The sequence below is a fragment of the Lepisosteus platostomus genome, chromosome 10, assembly GCF_059453375.1.
Source record: "Lepisosteus platostomus isolate fLepPlt1 chromosome 10, fLepPlt1.hap1, whole genome shotgun sequence".
In the NCBI taxonomy this organism is placed as follows: Eukaryota; Metazoa; Chordata; class Actinopteri; order Semionotiformes; family Lepisosteidae; genus Lepisosteus; species Lepisosteus platostomus.
Genome location: NC_142620.1, coordinates 53,880,875 through 53,897,724, shown reverse-complemented (window position 1 = coordinate 53,897,724; position 16,850 = coordinate 53,880,875). Strand labels below are relative to the sequence as shown.

The window sequence follows — 16,850 nt, the reverse complement described above, 5'->3', positions numbered from 1 at the left end:
AGGATGCTGTTGTGAAGCCGATGCCGTCGGGCCACTCCTGGACTCCAAAGCTGAGCCCAGATTGGTAGGAGCGTCTGGCTTTTATAGGGAAAGAGCTGGCACAGGAGACAGGCGCCCTTAAGAGGAGGGACTTACGATCGTGACACAAAGACTATGATGGACTCTAAGACTGGACTTCCTGCTTAACAGAGCTTGGGGCTGGATTGAGCTCAGGGCAAAGGCCCTCAGACTGTGCAGCAATAAAGCAATTAAAGATATACTGTATTATCCCCTTTGACACTCACAATAGGTTGTCTACAACCCCTGACTTCAGGCCCCTTGCTATTTACCTTTGAAATTTGCTGGAGAAAGTTTTACCTTCATGACGCACTGACACTTACAGGCTGAAGTAATGGAACCTGTTTTTATTTCAGCCTTGAACACAGAAGAGTACGAAGGAAGCTGGTACAAGTATTCCAAATCCTCCAAGGCACTGACAAAGTCAACGAGGTGGACGTCTTTCAAATTAACACTGAAACTCAAACCAGAAGGCACAGATAGAAACTATGAGGGAGAGCAATTAAAACTGAGAACTGGTGGCATTTCTTTACCCAAAGGGCTGAGGGAGTGTGGATATCCAGCGGAGTTCTTTCAAGAAACCGGAGCAGTTACTCACTCACTAACACCTGGGCCAGATCCCACATGGTTCCTATCGTTTGTGTCGTTTCCTATGTTCTTTAACCCAATCTGATACCGAGCTCGCTCTCCGGTTCATCGCTGTGTCCCAGGCTCCTACTCAGTAATCAGATTTCACAGGCAATAAAACTTGATTTGTGTTTGTTCCCTGTCTTCAGATAGTGGCCTTTACAGCAGGTGTGTGGGCGCTTGGTGTCTGCAGGGCAGGAAGAAGGAGTGCCTAGTGGACCTAGCTGTTGATCCTTGGTCTCCACAGAGAGCTGCCATGGAGTTTCAGCAGCTGGGCCCTGTTCTTTTAAAAGCTCCGCACAGTTCTCTTCTTTCTTACATTCGGTATTCGTCTTTGCTTATGAAACGGAACTGCCAAGAAGGAGATTTATGGTTTTGTTTATTTTCTCGTGTGCGGTGTGAGATTTTCGTTCCATGATGTCCGGCAGAGGAACCAAGTAGGAAATGACGGATGTTTACGTCCGGGCAGGTCATTATGTATGGCCTGCTGATTTAAAATCTAGAAATTCCAGTCAGTCTGGCACAAGCTGCAGAGGGGAGAAGCTGGACTGCACTGTCCTGCCTTCACCAGCACCTGGTATTTCATGCATTTCACCCAGTTACTAATAGGAGCTGTGTTTGACATCACTTCTCTTTATTCCAATCTGTCCAGATCGATTTGCAAACCCGTATTTATGTGTGGCATTCAATTAAAAGAAAACATTTTTTAAAATGTTTCTTCTGAGTTCATCCTTATGTGGTTTGGTAGCCTTGTTAGATGTTCATACCGGTTCACAGGTGACGCTGCTGTCCTACAGATGAGACTGTAACCAGCGTCCTCAATACTGGATCAAGAAGGATCCCATGGCTGCTCTTACGAGTAGCTGTGTTAACCCCAGTGGCCTGGCTGAACTCCACCCTGGGCCTGTACACTCTGGCCTTGCCCAGACTCCACCATCAGCCTTTCTGTATTCTCCACTGTGCTTTCAAGTGTCATGTGGAAAATGAGACTCGCAAAAAGTGCTGAACAAAAAAGAGGAAATTGTGATTTCTAAGAAACGATTAGTAACAAACAGAATCCAATCAGGAAAATATAATTGTTTGTTCTTGTCTCCTTAAAAACACAAGAGCCTCAAGCCTTAAAAGCCCATGCAAACAAGAAACTGGCTGGGGCAGGAATTAGGAAGATTCTGACAGTAAAAGCACAGGGCCGTGTTGCCAGTCCCAGAGAGCAGCAGGAGAGGAAGTTGGAAAGGAGGGGAGAAACTGACAGTTAACAGGTTTACAGTCTCAGTATGCAGGCTTCTTCGGCTGCCAGTATCACAGCTCTCTGACACTGCTGTGCCACTCAGCTGCGTCTATCCAGGTGGAAATTTGTTCAGTGTGCAGGTTGCCTCAACACTGTCTGCTGTGTCATCTTCCTTGCATTTTTACTACCTTCCCCTTGCGTTAGCCTGCAGTCCCTCTGCAGAGTTAGTGAAGCTCCGATGCACTAAATTTCACGGGCCTCGGCCATTGCAATCTTTTATTTGGTTAGAATGATCTGAAAAGCTTCACACCAGCGCATACAGACACAGATAATTATCAACTGATCTAAAAGTTTGCCACAATATATTTATTTACAATATAACCTTTCCACCACATGACTGTGGTCTGGCTTCCTGCCTGTTCTGAATGTAAAGTTAACCACTCTAAGCTGTGCAACATACACTTAATTCTCCGTTTTGCTGATACACACCTAAGGACAATTTCAGGGAAATAGGGCAAGCTCCTCCCCTCTTAACACACAACAGGTGCCTGGACAGAGAAAGACAACGACAATCACCCTAGTCCAATACCCAAGGGTGCCTTAATCTGGGTGTTGGGAAGCAAAACCCCCACCTTCTGTGACAAAGCCTTTATTTCCGTTAGGAAATATTCTTCTTGCAAGCTGAAGAGCATGTGAGCGTATCTGTCCATCCATCCATTTTCTAACTGGTTCATCCAACTCATCCAAGAGAGCCGGAGCTTATCTCAGCAAGCAATGGGCACGAGGCAGGTTACACCCTGGACAGGACACCAGGCCATTGCAGGCCACACACAGGCACAGACACATGCACTCTCTGGGGCCAGTTTTCCCAGAAGCCAATTAACCTCACTAGCATGTCTTTGGACTGTGGGAGGAAACTGGAGCACCTGGTGGAAAACTGCAGGAACACTGGGAGAACAAGCTCCCCACAGACAGCACCCCAGGTCCAGAACAGAACCCAGGGCCCCAGCGCTGTGAGGTAGTGATGCTGGCCACTGCACCACCGTGCCGCCTGGATAATAAAATTTCTAGTGTCAAAAAAAATATTTTTGTGTTTTTAGAAGAAGTGTGAGTGAAAGTCAGTGGGTTCTGCAGGAATTACTGATTACAACCTCAGCCTGTGGTCTCTGGGAGGTGAATTCCTGTCCTCTGATGACAGAGGGGGGATTTACCACTTGGTCAAAGGGGCGCAGGCAAGGTTGAATCCTGCAGGGGAGAAGCACATTCCTGGGCCCAGAAATATTCCCCCGGGCAGCTCAGGCACACCAGTTGAAAATCACAACATAAGCACGCGCATAAGCCTTTTCCTATTTATAGAAGTTCACTGTTGTGCTGCCATGGTCAACGAATGGCAAGCCATAATGAATTCATGGCAAAAGCGAAAAGAAGCACAGAGATACAAATTGACTGAAGACACAGACTGCTAGCCAACACCAACGTGAGCAGGGCAGCACCTGGTAATGTCCTGGTAATCTGACACCACAAACTGCCCAAACCAGGCACTTAGAAATATCAACGAATGTAGAGGCTTCTCAAGGCCTGAGATTGTCTACAGTTCCGAAGGGGGCCTCTGGAGAAGCTGGCAGTGGTACCACTGCACCCAGCCCTTCTGTGGTCCAGAAAGATGCTCTCCGGTGAGAGAGTGCAAACGAAGGGCTTAAAAATCTGAGCCTGGTCAATCAAAATCTGGGGAATTAAGATCCCCTGCAATGTCATGGCATTTGAATGTAGAACAAAACTGAGAGAAACGGCAATAGAATCAGCACTTTAAAGCAGACTTGGTGTTAGCCAGCTGGCATTGCTGTGTTTCGTGTTGTCTTAAAGGGAAGCAGCTCCTCTCTAGTGAAGTGTGATATTACCCCCTGGCACAGCGGGCTCTGCGGTGTGTGCTAATTCCCACTCGAGCAGGAGGGAGGTGCCCTCCGCAGGCCAGTGTCCGTGGCAGAAGGCCAGGCAAGACCGAGACAGCGGGAACAAGAGCTGAAAGTCAGGGGGCGGGAGCGTGTCAATGCAGAGGGGGCTCTGTGCTGTCCCACGCACATTCCAGCGCCATGACCAGCGGGCTGGCGCTCTGGCCCACAGCGCTGCTGACTGACGCTCAGGGACAGCACCCGCACAGAGGAGCGGTGTCCCCCTGTCTCAGGGCAGAGCGGCCAGTAACACTACACACTACTTCCAGCCTTCGCGCCCTGTCATTGTCATTCGCACAGCCTGAAGAATTGACATGCTCTCCTTAACAAAGGAACCCAGCAGGAGCTCTGTTGCAAGAGCAGCAGCAGCGCTGTGAAAATCCCTTCTCTGGAGTACCTGTTTACCCTCCCAGTTACACACGGCCACAACGCACACAGTGCAGATGGAAGAGGCAGTAAAAAATTCAAAGCAAATATTAACAAAACAGACATAATCATTTTATTTACTTACCGTTTTACGCGCTTACTTTTTTTTTTTTCAAGTGCCTGCCACACCACGGCAGAGAAGGGCATCGCTCAGGAAACGGAGAAACACACAGAGACACAACTCTGTCCTGTGCTGCTTCGGGGCTCAGGCTGCTCGGCTGTGCACTACTCCCTGTTTACAATGGGAATCATCGCCAGGCGCCTTCCTTTCTACATCCCCGTGCGCCACTCTTTCGGTCACGCACGCAAACGCTTGTATCCTTCTCTTTGTGAGGACTTCCCACTGGCCCTCATTTTCTTATTATTTGCTATTCCACACTCCACCCAAATGAAACTGGGTGAAAATAGAGCCAGAATATATACTTCCAGCACAGTGATTTGTAAAAGGGCCCTAAGATTTTTCCTGACCTTTGTCCTCACACTGTTAGGAATACAGGCCAATTCGCAGCTTGGCCCATTTTCCAGCATGAGCGAGGAACGTGCACACATTCTACCTAAAGGTGTGCTGTCAGAGCCGAGCACCTTCTCCACACTGTGAAACCCCCGAGCCCTCTCTGTGCAAAGCCGACACGAGCTGGAGCAAAAACACAGCTCTTAAAGATGGCACTGCGGGTCCACAGTCACCCGCACAGATGGCACTGCGGGTCCGTGAGCACCCACCAAGTCACGAGGATTGATGTCACACAGGAAACCCCAGATACGGTACGTGATGCAACTGAACCCCTCAAGCCCCTCCTCAACCTTGTGGTGTCAGCTTATCATGCACCCGCTGGTGTTCAGTTCTGGTCCCAGTCAGAAAATGTCTAGGCTGCTGGGTGTGTGGGCTACAGGGCTCACCTTGCACTCAGGAGGGTCCTCACAGATTCAGTGCCTTGGGATCATACCTACGTCTACATCGGTATCTTGTCTGGGTTTTGTTCAGCAAGCACAGGGAGGGTTGTGTCCTACATCTTGACCTGCAAGTTACACAAGTACACAAGTCGCACTCTTGTGTATTTCAATGTATGAATGTTTGTGTGTATGCATTTGTTTTTTGAATGCTCATCATCAAAGGAAACATTTTTATAAACATGTATTACTGCACCAGATTCTCAGGTACAATTGGGTAAATGCTGTGTTTTGTAGCAGGTGCATTGACATTGTATATATCCCTGGCCAGTCATCTCTTGGTCTCTGAGCGCTAGATGCCACATGTCATCCCAGCTCAGATCAGTAGCTCACACCAGGTGAGTAGGACATCCACAGCATAACTCAAGAGAAGATTTTCACAAGGTTAAATTACCTTTGTCCAACCAGTTCTCTCACTAATCAGTTACAGCAATAAAGTACTTCATTAAGTCATTTCCAAGTGTTGAGGTCCATTATTAGTGATCGATGAATCACAACAATATCAAAAATTAAAATCAGTATCCAAAATCTGAATATTTCGTTTTTCTTAAATCATTTCCATTTATGCTCAGTATCGATAGGGATGAACACTGCTATTGTGTTACAGATACAGATACTTTAATTGCAAAGGCAATTAAACATTAAACAGTTTGAGAAGTAACTATGGTGTAGCTTGTGGAGCTGAAATGAATTGCATTTAAAGCATAAACCCAGCCTTACAAATGATGTTTTGCTCCATGTGGATACAATGGCCCATGTAAGGTTTTGCATAACAGTAAAACTTAACAAATTATTTAGCAAACAGTCTTTGACACAAAGACCTTCCCTAATTTTAAAGATTAGCAAACTATTATCAGTGTTTGCAAATGCTGGCACATGTTCAGGTTTGAAGTAACTGTGTGGCATGTCACTTTGCCTGTACAGTGCTTTCTATAGGTATTCACTTCATCTTTTATTTAAATATCCCTTCAATAAACACAGAGTCTTACATGAAGAGAGCCCACAGAGCATGATGGATGACTGAAAGATTGGAGAGGCAGTAACATGGGGAATGTTTCAACATAAAAGTCCTGATAATCATACAACCACGAAGAGTTATGACCCTGAAGAGAATGGTTGCTGTGTTCCTGGGGATGACTTTTATCTTGAAACTCTCTCTCCGTATCTGAATCTCCCATTGGGAATTTCTGCTTCTCCCACCTCATCACAGAGGCTGATCTCTTCTCCTTTCGAATTTGATGCCATTTTATTGCATAATCAGGTTGTCTAGAATGTCAAACCAGCCATATCTCTATACAAGAAAATTAGGAAACTTAGGAAACTAAAAGTTAAAAAATTAAAAGGTTGCTTTGCTCCCTTTTTACTGTCTGTTTCTGAATCAAAAGTGCCATTTTTCATTGCCTGAGTGAAAATAAACGTTATATCTCAAATGAATGACATATAAATGAGAGAAAAACTGCCAATCTGTCTAAAGAATCTGTCTAAAGAATGTTGTAAGCTCTGTAAACTCCATAAAAATATATTGCTCCCTTTTGTTGTGACAACACAAAGGTATTAAATAACTGGGTCATGAATGATAATGCGATAAGGAGACCTAACTTAAGTGTTTGTAACTTCAGTGAGTTTAAAAATGTACACACCAGTAATCCAGAATTTCTTTTTAAGAAGCAAAATTAAAATGGAAAATAGTTTCCTCTCTGTATGCCCTGACAATGAAGAGTCAAAGACTGTGAGCTGTGTGCTGTGATATAAACAGTGTCATAAGTCATAAAACCATACGGACCTTTAACAATGAGAGAAGTCATTTGTCCCATTTACTTCATTTGTTCAGTCGCCCAATTCATGAAGACAGGCTATCAGTTTTGACAGCATGGCTGGGAAACTTGCTCCAGACTCCCACTACCCTTTGTGTAAGAAAGAAGATGAAAATGATGAGTCAACATTAACATCTGAGGCTTCTTTGTAAGTAGCTCCTTCAAGCTTGGTGCATTATGATTTGCTCCCACTAAGTCACCCACTCTGTTCTGTGCTCCAGTCACATAGACACCTGCAGGGCTTTACTGCCAGCATCGAAGACATCATGTACTGTCAACTCTCCGTTCCACTCTTTCTGCTGCATAGCTAAAGGCATCAGTCAGCTCTATGCACCAACCCAATGGTGCTCCACACGACATTTCCCAAGATGACACCTCTAAAACGACCCAAACCAAGCCTTCCAATGCAGGAATAACTCTCCACCCAGCTGCAGACGATGAATTGTACAACTTAGGTTCACACTGATGGGCAATACAGCATATCTGCCCTTCCAGATGAGAGCATATTCTGGATGAGACCAGTGGTGGCAGTATTTCACATGAGCTTGCACAGGCTGCAGTAAGTTCCAAGCAGTGGGTTTGAACCTATTGCCCCATATAGTAGTGAAGTGCTGGGGTGCAGTCACAGACCAGGATTACACCGAAGGAGACAAACACCCCTTAGAAGCCCTGCACACAGAGGTCGGTAAAAAATTATCCATGTGCAGAGAAAAACACCAAACAATGCATACAGAGATAAATTCATCTGATATCCACTGCTAATCAATATATAAAAGACGGCAATAAAATATTGAGTACACCTAAAATGCAGTGACCAGAGTTCCTACTACCGGTACGCCCTGCTGAGCCAAGTGTTGATCCCAGAGAAGTGAACTACACTGGTGATCAGTCTTCATGAACAGGGGAGCCTGCAGAGGGATTGTCTGCAGATTTATAGACATCAAAGGTCCACACAAGCACTCATCCACTGCTCAAACTACAGTTCAGCCAAGGAGCACACTAACTGCAACCACCTGATGCTCATGCTTCTGATTTACGTCTGTATTTGACAAGTCATCCATCTCATGACAAACACTTTACGTGAGCATCAGGCAATGTTAAAGGAGGCTGCAAGGGTTCGACACACAGAATGAAGGGCAGGATGGAATTGGAGCGACTAAAGATCTTCAGTGTAGTGTACTGTATACCCGATGCATTTTCCAACAACTGAGCAGTAGAGCTTCTCTTTTTAAAAGACCCGCTTGTGTTTATGTTCCCACTGTGTGTCAGTGGGTTATCCACCTTCTTGTTGCTGTGAAATTGCACCATGCACATACAGTACATTAGCAATCCATGTGTTTTCTGTGAGAAAAGGCAGAGGAGCATGCCATCTCATCAGTATTAGATGGGCAGTAACCTCAGGGTGCAGCAGACTGTACTGGAACACTGGCAGAAAAGTCCCCTCACACCATTTGGAGAACAAAGAAAGCAGAACTATATCATTTAACTCAGCTCTGAAGAATACATATTTGCAGAAATCCATCATAAACAAGTCAGAAACCGAAACAAAATATACTTGCTGGCAAAAATATTAAAAATCAGGTTCAGATAAAGTACTCAGTTAGGATCTCAACATTTTCTGTTCCTGATTTTACTTCTTGGTGCATATCCCACAGTGTGAATTCTATATTTCTGACTCTATTCCTTAGAATTTCTTTATTACTTGTCTTGATGTTGGGCTGTTGTTTTAAACGTTCTTGAGATTATATTTTATGCCAAAAATAAATTAGCACTTCACACAGCTTCACCAACCTTTAAAATCCTACTTCAGGAATGTCTAACTATCAATAGACCGTACAGACAAGCTAAGATTTCACTCTTACCAGTGGGAATTCAGGAACTGCATGACGTTAATGATGCACCCTCTGGAAGACTCCAGGCAGACATCACTGAAGTGACTCCATAAGCTGTTTTTTTTACCAGAACAGTTGGTGAGCGGGAGAAAAGATATGGGAAACAGACGACATGCCAACCAGTAGGGTGATTTTGAGCAAATCAAAGTGTCTTATGTGAGCACTCCTTTGTGACGCTGTTTAAAGGCAGCTGGTGAGGCCTGCTTCCCTGAAGCACTTGAATCATGTCTGTGGAGCAATAAAAATGTCTGTTTCACAGCAGGGAGTGAATCTTTTCAATTATTGAAGGACTTCACTGTAGGTTATGTCTGAATTTATTTAACCTACTTCTGGTTCCATTTCATGAGGTCAGGTCCCTGCCCTGCTGAGGTGTATCAGCCACACCTTCAACTACTGTGGGTGCCAATTGAGAGATAACAGCTCTTATGCTCCAGGATATCTGCCTCGCTTCTGGAAACCATGACTCTTCTTTTGTTCAGATTGACTCTCAATGCCCGTGTTTAGCAATACTGCTCCAGCAGGGCCAGGCTCTGCTGCAGCCCCTGTTCTGGGTCCAGATGGGCTGGCAGTGCCAGGCTCTACTGCAGCCCCTGTCCTGTGGGCACCAGCAGGACCAGGCCAGGGTGTGTTTGCTTACATAACTGGCTGTCTCAACCTGAGGTCAGAGAGACATAACCAGATCCTTACACATGGTCTGAACAAACCCTTGAATCAGATTTGACCAAAAGTATTTTTTCAATGTTGTTTCGATTTATATACATAAACTAAAAGATTAATTCAATTAATTTATCTGGCTGATGCTTTTATCCAATGCAACTTACATTAGTTCCCATTTATGCAGCTAAGTATTTTATGAAGTGATTCAGAAGCACCTTGCTATAATAGCAATGTCTTAACTACGAGTTAAGCCCAGAGCTTTCCAGTTATGTGTCCAGAACACTAACCATTGCTCCACACTGCTGCCCTTGCAATTGTTGGTATTGCATAGGCTTTTCTTCCTTGTTTTGTTCTTTTTGCACATTTCTCAAAGGAGCCACTTTGACACCAGTGTGAGAAGGGGAGGAGAGGTGGGGGGATGTGGGGGAGGGAGATGGGAGTGGAAGACAGCACATACTCGTTCTGGAAGAAAGCAGGACCTTGGATAAACAGGCACTGTTTCCCCTTGAATAAAAACACATTGGAACACGTGACTAACCATTCATACCTTGCTCCTGAAGACCAGCTCTCCAGAAAGGTTTGACCTGGCAGTGAGAACAGGGAGAAGGAGGAGGCACTTGGGGATTTCTACACCATGAGAAGGAGACTCTCTGCCATATCAGCCCCTGCACACAAAAACAGGTCCCAAATATTTGAAAGTGGGTTTGAACCTATTGCCCCATATAGTAGTGAAGTGCTGGGGTGCAGTCACAGACCAGGATTACACCGAAGGAGACAAACACCCCTTAGAAGCCCTGCACACAGAGGTCGGTAAAAAATTATCCATGTGCAGAGAAAAACACCAAACAATGCATACAGAGATAAATTCATCTGATATCCACTGCTAATCAATATATAAAAGACGGCAATAAAATATTGAGTACACCTAAAATGCAGTGACCAGAGTTCCTACTACCGGTAGGCCCTGCTGAGCCAAGTGTTGATCCCAGAGATGTGTCCCCTGTCCCCCCAGTCAGCTGGTCCTGAAGCTCACTGCCCTGTGCGACACTGATGCCAGCCAGCCGCAGGACAGCACTGCTACAACACCACAGATCAGAGTCAACCCAGTCACAGCCGAGACACACAGGACTACCTCTCCAGCTCCAGCCAGCCGCAGGACAGCACTGCTACAACACCACAACCTAATCATAGCCGAGACAACAGGACACCATCTCACCCCCCAGGACACATACAAAACACAGGAGAAAAAGCGAAGAGGAGACCTAGGTAAAGGGAAAGGAGACGGAGGAGAGAGAGGAGATGAGGAGTGGGGGGTGAGGGGAGACAAGGGAAGGAGAGGGACAGACATGGAGGGGGTATAGGAATAGACTTGATTTTAATAAGGTGTTGACCTTATCTGTAGATTAGGGGGCTGGTAAGGGTACTGTTTATCACAACAGACATCAGGGACTTGACCTCATTGGGTGTGTTTAAGTGTGGTTTGCAATGTTTTTGAGATTAGCGTTGTTGTAATTAATTTATCTATTTTGTTTTCCACCTTGGCTTCCTTTTAAGCTCGGCACATTTTTTTATTTTATCGTGCCATGTGCTTTTCATGTATTGTAAAGTGCCGTATAGTTCATAATTCATTACATATAGTGTATACAGTTTTATTACACAACTATGAGGTTTGTCCCAAAGGTTATTTACTTTGTAAAATCGCGCGTCACGTTCTGCTACAGTGTGTGTGTGTGTTGTGTCATTTCAATTCTAGGTTACCTCTTGAGTGTAGGAGCCCCCTATGGGTCTTAGAAAATTAGAAATAACCATAGAAATACGGCGCCTTTTCTTAATATCGAGTTGAGAAACGCGTCTGCCACATTCCCGGCGTCTCCCACCTACGGATGGCGCGTCCTGCCCAGTAACAGGAGGGTCTTTGTCGCAGCTGGAGACCATCCGATTGTTGCACTTCAGGGGCGGCCAGGGCGAGGGGAGGGGGCGCTTCGCTGACGCGCTCTGCCTTCTTACCCCCGCGGTTCCGTTCCTGCGAGAGCCGCCCCACTCTCTCGGCGGTGAGTAATACCGACGCGCTCGGCGCCCTGAGCCTCGCTGAGCCGCCGACCGGCAGACGGACGGAGGGGTGAGTGAGTGAGCGAGCGACAGAAGATGAGCGTCAGCTCACCGCGTCAGGAGGGAAACAAGCATGTTCTGTAAGTGAAGTTACAGTAGCTGAGAAGCCTGAAATTTCACCCCGATTGCGATAGTCCGGCGTGAGTCGAGTGTAGTTACTATTGCTCAAGTTTTTTTTCTCTCTCTCTCTCTCTTCCTCCTGCGCATTAGCGTTTACTGTACAAAACCAACAGCGGAGATCCGGAAAATTTCAACTTCACTCCGATATTGATGGCATCATTTTAACATAACGTGTCTTGATTGGCGTTATCTCCTGTACTGGAGTGCTTAATACTTCGTAAAAAAATTAAGGCACCGAATTATTGTCTCAAAAACAAAAATGAAACGAGATCGGGGTTTCTCAGCAGCATTTGGCTGTTGCTGGGCCGTTACAGAACCGCATTTCTTATCCGTTTAATTCACGTCTGCACGCCCATTAGCTGGAGTTTCCACATCGTTGGACGGAAAGGTGAATACACGGATACCTCACTTATTAAGTTTATGGGAAGATGTCCCAGAAGTTCTAATGCCGTGAAATATGTTCTCCAAAACAACATACAGGTGATGAGCGAAAGGGGCAAAGGGGTGTTTCTTCACCCCTGGGAAACTTTTGCAGGTTCTTGTTTTAAAAACGGCAGGCAGCGCAATGTTCACGTTACGAACTCCTCTTTGCCTCTCTGCGGTGATCTTGAAACAGTTCATACTGTTACTGGACCGGTGTGACAAAGGGAAGTTTTTCTCCCTGAAGTAATACGCTTTAATATTTATATTGTTTCTTTTTTAAAAAAAAAAGAGAGAGATCTCTTACGTGTTGTCACAGTCGCATGGCCGCAAAGTTGCAGTGTGAGCATTTCTGTGTGTGCCATTTATTAATATGTAACCCCTGGGAAGAACACACAGCAGCGTGTTCGACCTTGCTTTCTGCGGTGTTGGATAGATGATGCGGTATTTTGTTCCAGGTGACTTTTTCGTGCCGAGGTGAAAGGCGGAACGAAATGGATGGAGCGCTGCCGCCAGCTGGTCCCCCCCAGGGGCCGAACGAGTCCCTCTGGTCCCCCGCAGAGGCGAACGAGAGCTGCCGCTTCGACGAGGAGTTCAAGTACATCCTGCTGCCCGTGTCCTACAGCGTGGTGTGCGTGCTGGGGCTGGCCCTGAACTCCGTCGCCCTGTGGATGTTCCTGTGCAAGATGCGCCCCTGGAACGCCAGCACGGTGTACATGTTCCACCTGTCCCTGTCCGACACGCTGTACGTGCTGTCCCTGCCCACACTGGTCTACTACTACGCCAACCGCAACGACTGGCCCTTCGGCGAGGGGCTGTGCAAGATCGTGCGCTTCCTCTTCTACGCCAACCTCTACTCCAGCATCCTCTTCCTCACCTGCATCAGCGTGCACCGCTACCTGGGCATCTGCCACCCCATCCGCTCGCTGCGCTGGATCAAGACCCGCCACGCCCACCTGGCGTGCGCGGCCGTGTGGTGCGCCGTCGCCGCCTGCCTCGTGCCCAACCTCATCTTCGTCACCACCAGCCTCCGGGGCAACGACACGCTGTGCCACGACACCACCCGGCCGGAGGACTTCGACCAGTACGTCAGCTACAGCTCGGCGGTCATGACGCTGCTGTTCGGCGTCCCCTTCCTGGTCATCGTGGGCTGCTACTGCCTGATGGCGCGGGCGCTGTGCCAGCCCACGGCGGCGCTCTCCTCCTCCTCCTCCTCCTCCTCCTCCTCCCCGCGGCGGGCGGGCGGCAGCGCGCGGCGGAAGTCGGTCAAGCTGATCGTGGTGGTCCTGGTGGTCTTCGCCCTCTGCTTCGTGCCCTTCCACATCACCCGCACCCTCTACTACACCTACCGCGTGCTGGAGGCCGACTGCACCGTGCTCAACATCGTCAACTTCGCCTACAAGATCACGCGCCCGCTGGCCAGCGTCAACAGCTGCATCGACCCCATCCTCTACTTCCTGGCTGGCGACCGGTACCGCGCCAAGCTCCTCACAGCCATTTCCAGGTCGGCGCCAGTGAAGAACAAGTTCCCTGCCACCCGCGCGCCTCGCCACCTCAGCCACGAGCTCGCTCTTGTCTACAAAAATCCCGACGCTGCAGCTGGCATGAAGCCTGCGACCTAACCTGGAGAGAAACTGCTCAGGCAGGCCGGCGGGCTTCAGGAACACAGGGACCGCGTGCTGCTGGACCGGCTGCCCCACAGTTACACAGCAGCTCTGGCCGGGAGACTCAGCACAGGGACCCGTCGGCAGGATCGGGCAGTGGGGGAACAGTCCTGCGGGGTGACCCAGGCTGGGAGACGGCACATCCTGGCTAGAGGGAAGTGTTTCACGAGACGGCACGGCGGCGAGGCCGTTCCACAGTGGCTGGAGACTGGACCGGCAGGAGGACCTGAGCGGTCGAAGTTCAGGGGGGAAAGGCTGCAGGGTGGCGGGCGATTGTGAACGGGACTGAGGGAGCTGCTGGCCCATGTTGTTCCGTTCGATCCGATTCAAGATGACTGGCGTAAACAGAGCGGACTCGCGCTTCAGTCAGCGTGCCGGACCAGGGTCAGGAGACTGAGGTCTGAATGCAGGTTGAGGGCGAAAGGGAAGGGTATGTTTGGTGAATCAAATCAGAAACTCAGACAGGAGCACTTAAGTGTCAGTGCAGAAAGTACTATTTTATTAGTTTTAGAAATTTAAATGACTTTTATGATGCTGCCAGTTGCCACTTATGTACATCTTTGGGGGGCCTCAGAAGTACACAGTTGTTTTTTTATGGACTACTAATGGCCTTTCACCTTGCTCACCCAACTGCTGGCCATCTAGCTCAGCAGAAGGAGCAGAGGCCAGTGAGACAGGTTACAGCCGGTCAATGAGCACTGGATTTCCGAGGAGGGAAACAAACAGCTACTGTGCTCGTTTGAGCACTATTTGAGTTATTCCCTAGCTTTAGCATATAAGGAATTTTAATGCAAAGCCTGTTACACAGCTGAAAGTTTTTATACAGAGCTAACTGAGCCATTTTAAAAAGTCATATTACACAACTTGGACGTTTGCGCATTTAATGAAGCCATTACTCTTTAATTTCATATTTAATATTGTAAACACAAGGTTTTAACAGAAAGTTCCTTCTCAAATGTATCAGGGACAAATACACTTTCAAGTGCCAGAATAAAAGCTCATTTTAATAGAGTTAAGCTACTTGTAATTTCTCAATTCTGAATTACCAAGGATCATATCTTATCTAATTCTGTCAATTAGCTCAGCCATCTGAGAAAAACTCATACATCAAAATAATTGTTATTCCTTCCTGGACAGAATTCCAGCAAACAAGCTGGAAAGGGATTCAATAAATCAAAACTCCTGTTAGATCACACTGCACACGTGATTGAACAAACGTCACCTTAAATGATGTTTTTCATGAGGTGAATTTTAAAAATGGTGCTGAACTGTGAAGGGTTTAAATACGCACGTTTCTATATTAGTGAAATCATACGAGGCGAGTGGAGCCCAGTCCTGGAGTGCTGCTTGTGAAGAAAGATGTTTGTTTTTTCATAACGGAAACACTCTGTATTCCTCTGTGACTAGACTGAGGGGGCCTGAGCCCTGAAGAGCTACACAGCTGTCTGCTGTAACACATGTGGAAAGAACAGGCCAAGCCTGACTGAGTCTGGGGATGGGAGGGGGGCTCTCAGTCCCTCTGTCCCAACCCACGCTTGGCTGAATTTTCAGGAGCTGCCGTGATCGAGTTTCCAGGGCTGATATGGATTTATCCTGAGGAACCCTGCAGTTTAGCTCAGCCTGTCTTCAGCCAGTCTATTTTCAAGCAGAAGACTTTGGCTTTGCATTTGAAGACCTACCTGGGAGCTGGGGTGAATCTTTCTGGGATCTGAAAGGATCAGGGGGATCAGGAAAAGCCCGGATCTCACAGAGCAGAGTGCAGACTCATCCTTCCCTAAGTGGGCAGCCTGTGTCACAACCCCTGGGACTCTTGCTCCTGGCTCTCTGGGGCCACGCCCAGTTCGGGCTCCAAGCTGTCAAGCCACTTATTTGACATCATTACCTTAAAGTCACAAGGTGCTGCTGCTGAACCAGGAAGTGCGTCGCTCCTATTAACTGAAGTGACGTCTGCAAAACTGGAAATGAATAATATTGAAGATTGGAGGGGGTGTGGCTTTTGACAGTGAGCTGATACACTTGCCCTCAGAGACCGCACTGGGGTTGGCATCCCCTTGGAACCCACCCAGTGAGCATTAGAATAGTATATTTATGTACATATGTAAGATTCTGTGTGTATGTATTAGATTCTGTAAATCTGCAGATAATGGTTTCCTTTTTCAACCACAGGAGAAAAGGTGAAATTTAGCATTATTAATGGCAGCTTGTATCCTGAGGTCAATCATCAGCAGGCTTGGGACTTGTCTGAATTGTGTCAATGGTCATTCCCTTTTGCTTTATTGCTATAATAACTAAAACACCATGCAACAGTAAAAAAGAAAAATTGTTATAAAGGTTGTTGAATATTTCTCAGACATATTATATGAAGTTATTGGCTTTTAAATGACATAACAACAAAAGAATGACATTACGCAAGATTCAACAGCTAGACGTCTGATTTTTTTTGTATTAAATTTGCTTTACAGTAAAATGTAATTTTGTAGAAACCTTCAATGTAATTTTTATAGTCTTTTTTAAGCGATAGCTTTCGTAAATTTCCCCTTTAGATTGCTCATTGACAAAAGGATATTTTTTTAGAAAGTTAGTTAAGCTTTATAATTGTGCTGCACCCCAAATTCTTAAAATCCATATTTCCAGAAGCGTGCTAACCTGAAGGACAGTTTGAAATGTTATCTCAGTTTAATGAAATAAAACTGAACATGGAGATTTCTGAACCAGGTCTCCAGCTGTCATTCTTGTTGTGGCAAACGAATGAAACAAGGTCCTAAACACCCGAACACAACAGAATGAAATTTGGTTTCAAACCAAATGATCTTTATCAGGCAGCGATGTGGGAATTATTCTTTGGTCTTCATCCATCTTCCTGCCACTTTAACCAGTACAGGGTCATGGCGGAGCCGGAGCCTCTCCCAGCAAGCAATGGACGCGGGGCAGGGTACACC

The 16,850-nt window shown here is 46.8% G+C and overlaps 1 protein-coding gene and 1 long non-coding RNA gene across 7 annotated transcripts; one reads left to right on the top strand and one right to left on the bottom strand.

Annotated features, from left to right (window-relative positions):
- Positions 1-158: 158 nt before the first annotated feature.
- LOC148654068 (uncharacterized) lies at positions 159-11,612 on the bottom strand. Of its 3 annotated transcripts, none has more exons than XR_015924945.1 (5): positions 11,476-11,612; positions 10,146-10,263; positions 8,912-9,169; positions 7,019-7,139; positions 159-5,303 (listed from the first exon to the last, which is right to left on the bottom strand). It is a non-coding gene; the product is annotated as an uncharacterized LOC148654068 (long non-coding RNA). The 3 variants fall into 3 exon arrangements; XR_015924943.1 differs by having other exon boundaries at positions 8,912-8,995; XR_015924944.1 differs by having other exon boundaries at positions 8,912-8,995; positions 11,357-11,476.
- LOC148654067 (P2Y purinoceptor 4-like) lies at positions 11,524-16,622 on the top strand. 4 transcript variants are annotated; one of them, XM_088597252.1, is made up of 2 exons: positions 11,524-11,649; positions 12,706-16,622. In XM_088597252.1, the coding sequence occupies exon 2, from the start codon at positions 12,742-12,744 to the stop codon at positions 13,867-13,869; it is 1,128 nt and encodes a 375-aa protein (XP_088453378.1). In that variant the 5' UTR covers positions 11,524-11,649; positions 12,706-12,741; the 3' UTR covers positions 13,870-16,622. The 4 variants fall into 4 exon arrangements, with proteins under 4 accessions (XP_088453378.1, XP_088453377.1, XP_088453376.1 ...); XM_088597251.1 differs by having other exon boundaries at positions 11,643-11,721; XM_088597250.1 differs by having other exon boundaries at positions 11,649-11,787.
- The last annotated feature ends 228 nt before the right edge of the window (positions 16,623-16,850 follow it).